We start from the raw sequence: 3913 nt of genomic DNA on the forward strand, positions 1-3913 counted from the left end.
CAGGTTTTGATTTATTAGGAATTTCAACTCAAATGAGTCTATGATCTATCGAAGAAAACAAACAATTACAAAATAAACATGCTAGTAGTCCCCCTTGCAACCCCACGTCTGTGGTTCAAAATCCCACCCTTAATAAATAATATAAGTGAACCACCAACATTCACCTGGAAGCCTCAAGCAGCACTCACTAAATGCAGTGCTATATGTAGCTTCAGACATTGATGCAGTTACCTCTTACCGCCAGGAGAGGGAGACAACAGACAAAAAAACGTAATAGACTGTAGCTTCAATTTCAAACCCCTGAGAAATGCTTTAAAACTACAGTATGTTCTGGGTGGTACTGGGTGTTTATGGGCGCGTGCTCCCAGCGCGTGGCGGGTCGTCCCAGGCGGTGCTGTAAGGTTCAGCCCCCTCCTCTGGGTCGTCCCAGGCGGTGCTGTAAGGTTCAGCCCCCTCCTCTGGGTCGTCCCAGGCGGTGCTGTAAAGTTCAGCCCCCTCCTCTGGGTCGTCCCAGGCGGTGCTGTAAGGTTCAGCCCCCTCCTCTGGGTCGTCCCAGGCGGTGCTGTAAGGTTCAGCCCCCTCCTCTGGGTCGTCCCAGGCGGTGCTGTAAGGTTCAGCCCCCTCCTCTGGGAAGTTCTTGTAAGGAAAGGGAGACGAGCCCCTCGAGCTCGAGGCAGGGCCATCACATTCACAAACAGTCCTGGAACACAATGAAGGGTTTTACACTTCTGACCAAATGTACCGCATTCAGTTTTGTTAAATGCTCGTGTTTGTGTGTGTAGTGTGTGTGTATGTGTGTGTGTAAATGCATAATAATTCTACCTCAGTTGTATGCTATTACTTAACCATTTAACACATTAAAACCGAGAAAACTGTCTTTTTTTTGTTGCTAAAAGGCATAATCTTTTGCTATTCAAAAATAGCAGATATATAAAATGTGTGCAAATGTTTCGTTTTTAACGTGAACATTTTTACTCAAATCTTTGCTTCTGGGGGTCCCTGGAACTCCACTTTATACATAGGCCTATCACTTTGGGGGTGCTTGACATTATAAAGATTTGAGTCGTTTGAACCACTGATATAAAAACAAGAAATTATCACATAGTGATATTTGTCAGGTGAAAAAAAAGCGCTGGTTTATTTATTTAGTAACGAAGAACGCTCCTCTCAACTGGCCGGTCTCAATCATAACATAACATTGGGTGTCTCTAAAGACTTCTGTTACCTGCTTCCTTGTTACCTGTTTCCTGGTCATGTGACCTGAGTAACCAATATACATGACAGCAGCGTGTGTGGCAGCCAATCAGGACTAGCTCCTCAGAATTACTTATGTATGACTATACAGGGTTTCCACACCTGAGCCGAAAGCCGCGGACGTTTTCGGCTGTCTCCCAGCTTCTTTTCCGGGTTTTTAGACAGCTGGTGGATGGAAAAGAAGCTCCACCCCTGCGGCAGGTTGCCGCGACGGACAGATTCCCGGAAACGCTTGCCCCCGCGGCAGTCAGCCGCAGGGGTGGAGCTTAATTTCCATCCACCAGCTGTCTAAAAAAATGGAAAAGAAGCTGGGAGACAGCCGAAAACGCCCGCGGCTCTCTGGTAGATGTGGCTACAGCTATAGTCTTCCTCTTCATGTGACCACCGCGCTCTGACTTTAGGTGCGCCACCCGTTCAAAACATATCAAATAAATAACCGTAGTGGGCAGGGGCAGACTTACCATTGGGCTAGGGTGGGCTACAGCATGGGGCAGACTTACCATTGGGCTAGGGTGGCTACAGGGGCAGACTTACCATTGGGCTAGGGTGGGCTACAGGGGCAGACTTACCATTGGGCTAGGGTGGGCTACAGGGGCAGACTTACCATTGGGCTAGGGTGGGCTACAGGGGCAGACTTACCATTGGGCTAGGGTGGGCTACAGGGGCAGACTTACCATTGGGCTAGGGTGGGCTACAGGGGCAGACTTACCATTGGGCTAGGGTGGGCTACAGCATGGGGCAGACTTACCATTGGGCTAGGGTGGGCTACAGGGGCAGACTTACCATTGGGCTAGGGTGGGCTACAGGGGCAGACTTACCATTGGGCTAGGGTGGGCTACAGCATGGGGCAGACTTACCATTGGGCTAGGGTGGGCTACAGGGGCAGACTTACCATTGGGCTAGGGTGGGCTACAGGGGCAGACTTACCATTGGGCTAGGGTGGGCTACAGGGGCAGACTTACCATTGGGCTAGGGTGGGCTACAGGGGCAGACTTACCATTGGGCTAGGGTGGGCTACAGGGGCAGACTTACCATTGGGCTAGGGTGGGCTACAGGGGCAGACTTACCATTGGGCTAGGGTGGGCTACAGCATGGGGCAGACTTACCATTGGGCTAGGGTGGGCTACAGCATGGGGCAGACTTACCATTGGGCTAGGGTGGGCTACAGGGGCAGACTTACCATTGGGCTAGGGTGGGCTACAGCATTTAATATTATGGTTAAAACATTGAGAGCTTCTGCTCTGCTGTCTGCACTGCAGACAGTGACGCTGTGTTGTGTGTGTGCCAATGTCGCTGTGCATGGCAGCCTGCATTCAGCGACTACTCTGTCTGTCTGCCTGCCTTTCTCTTTTAGGGGGGGCTGGGTACCCCAAAATTACAGCGAAATTAGAACAAAAAAGCCGTTTGGCTTTGCCGCGCGACCGAAATGCACCGCGCAGCTCAGGGGGGCCCTGAAATTTTGTCTAGCCCGGGGGCCCTTGGGAGGGTAAATCCGGCCCTGGCCTTTAGGTGAGATGGGGGAGGGGGGTGGCTTCTCAAGTGCATCAAGCGGTCCATGTTAAAAATAATCACACCCATGTGAAGTGAGGGGCGCTCTTATCATTATACATCATCATACATCCTCCCATGAACAACTGAATTTATGTTATTGGTTGGTTAAATGTATACTTCATATTTGGCGGCCATTTGACCAAATTTCTCCATTCATTGTCAATGGCAAATATTGAGACATGTGGGGACAAAAGCTGTATAGAGGGCCTAACTAGCGCCCCTCAAAATAAAGTTAAAGAGAAACAAAGTGGGTTGGTTGCGACCTCATGAAGTTTCCACCGCTGATAACCCTCTTGTAGCGGCGGGTGAGGTCGTCTGCTTGCACTGTGAGTTTTGACAACACTCCAACCAACCCCCTGAGGTGGTAGCGGAACTGATCTTCAAGGTCCGAGTTGTCACCAAGTGGAAAGACTGGCGGCTTCTCCTCCTGTTTGACCGCCATCTCCAGGAAGCCGCTAGTGGCCGCCCCAGTACTGTTAATTTCTCTTGTCAGCAGGCCCCACTCCATGTCGTTCTTTAAGGATTTGAGGAGGAGGTAATGCTCATACATGTCCCTCTGCTTTCTGGGGCATTGTTGTTGGAGACCCTCCTCCACCCGAGCAGAGGTCTGGCCCTCCACCAGCGGCACGTCCATCAGCAGGCTGGGTACCATGACGGTTTCATCCATGTTGTTGGCCGCTGATATAAAGCGCTGCATCATGTTGAGCAGAGTGCGCTTATTGCTGGCTGGTGCGATGTTGATATTCTGCATCATGGTGAAGGCTGCTTGGTTGGCTTATGGTTATTATATAATAACAGGTTGTTGTGGTATAAGGTTGCGGTATAAGGCAGAGTCGCTTGACGTTGAAATTGTCGGTGCTTTATAAAATTTCACATTCAAACTCTCGTCTGAACAGTGACAATGAATTCCCTCCAGTGGTGGTGTCAGATTAGAATTTATTAAACTGGGATGTTTAACCTGTGTGGTTATGGCAAGGTGGTCTAAAAGAAAGCTAGTATGAAGGTATCTGGGTTAAGTAAGGCCAGATACAGTGGAGGGTGTAGGAGTCGTATAAGGTACAAAGGTATCTGGGTTAAGTAAGGGGTTTGAGATTGTTAGAGATTCCTG

The 3913-nt window shown here is 49.9% G+C and overlaps 1 protein-coding gene across 1 annotated transcript; it reads right to left on the reverse strand.

Moving 5' to 3' along the window:
• Window positions 1-348: 348 nt before the first annotated feature.
• On the reverse strand, window positions 349-3559 carry LOC306928725 (mid1-interacting protein 1-like; the record flags this gene model as incomplete). Its single annotated transcript, XM_079508995.1, has 2 exons — window positions 349-700; window positions 3069-3559. The coding sequence occupies 2 exons, from the start codon at window positions 3557-3559 to the stop codon at window positions 349-351; spliced, it is 843 nt and encodes a 280-aa protein (XP_079365121.1).
• Window positions 3560-3913: the final 354 nt, after the last annotated feature.

Source organism: Electrona antarctica (assembly GCF_951216825.1).
Source record: "Electrona antarctica genome assembly, chromosome: 8".
NCBI lineage: Eukaryota > Metazoa > Chordata > Actinopteri > Myctophiformes > Myctophidae > Electrona > Electrona antarctica.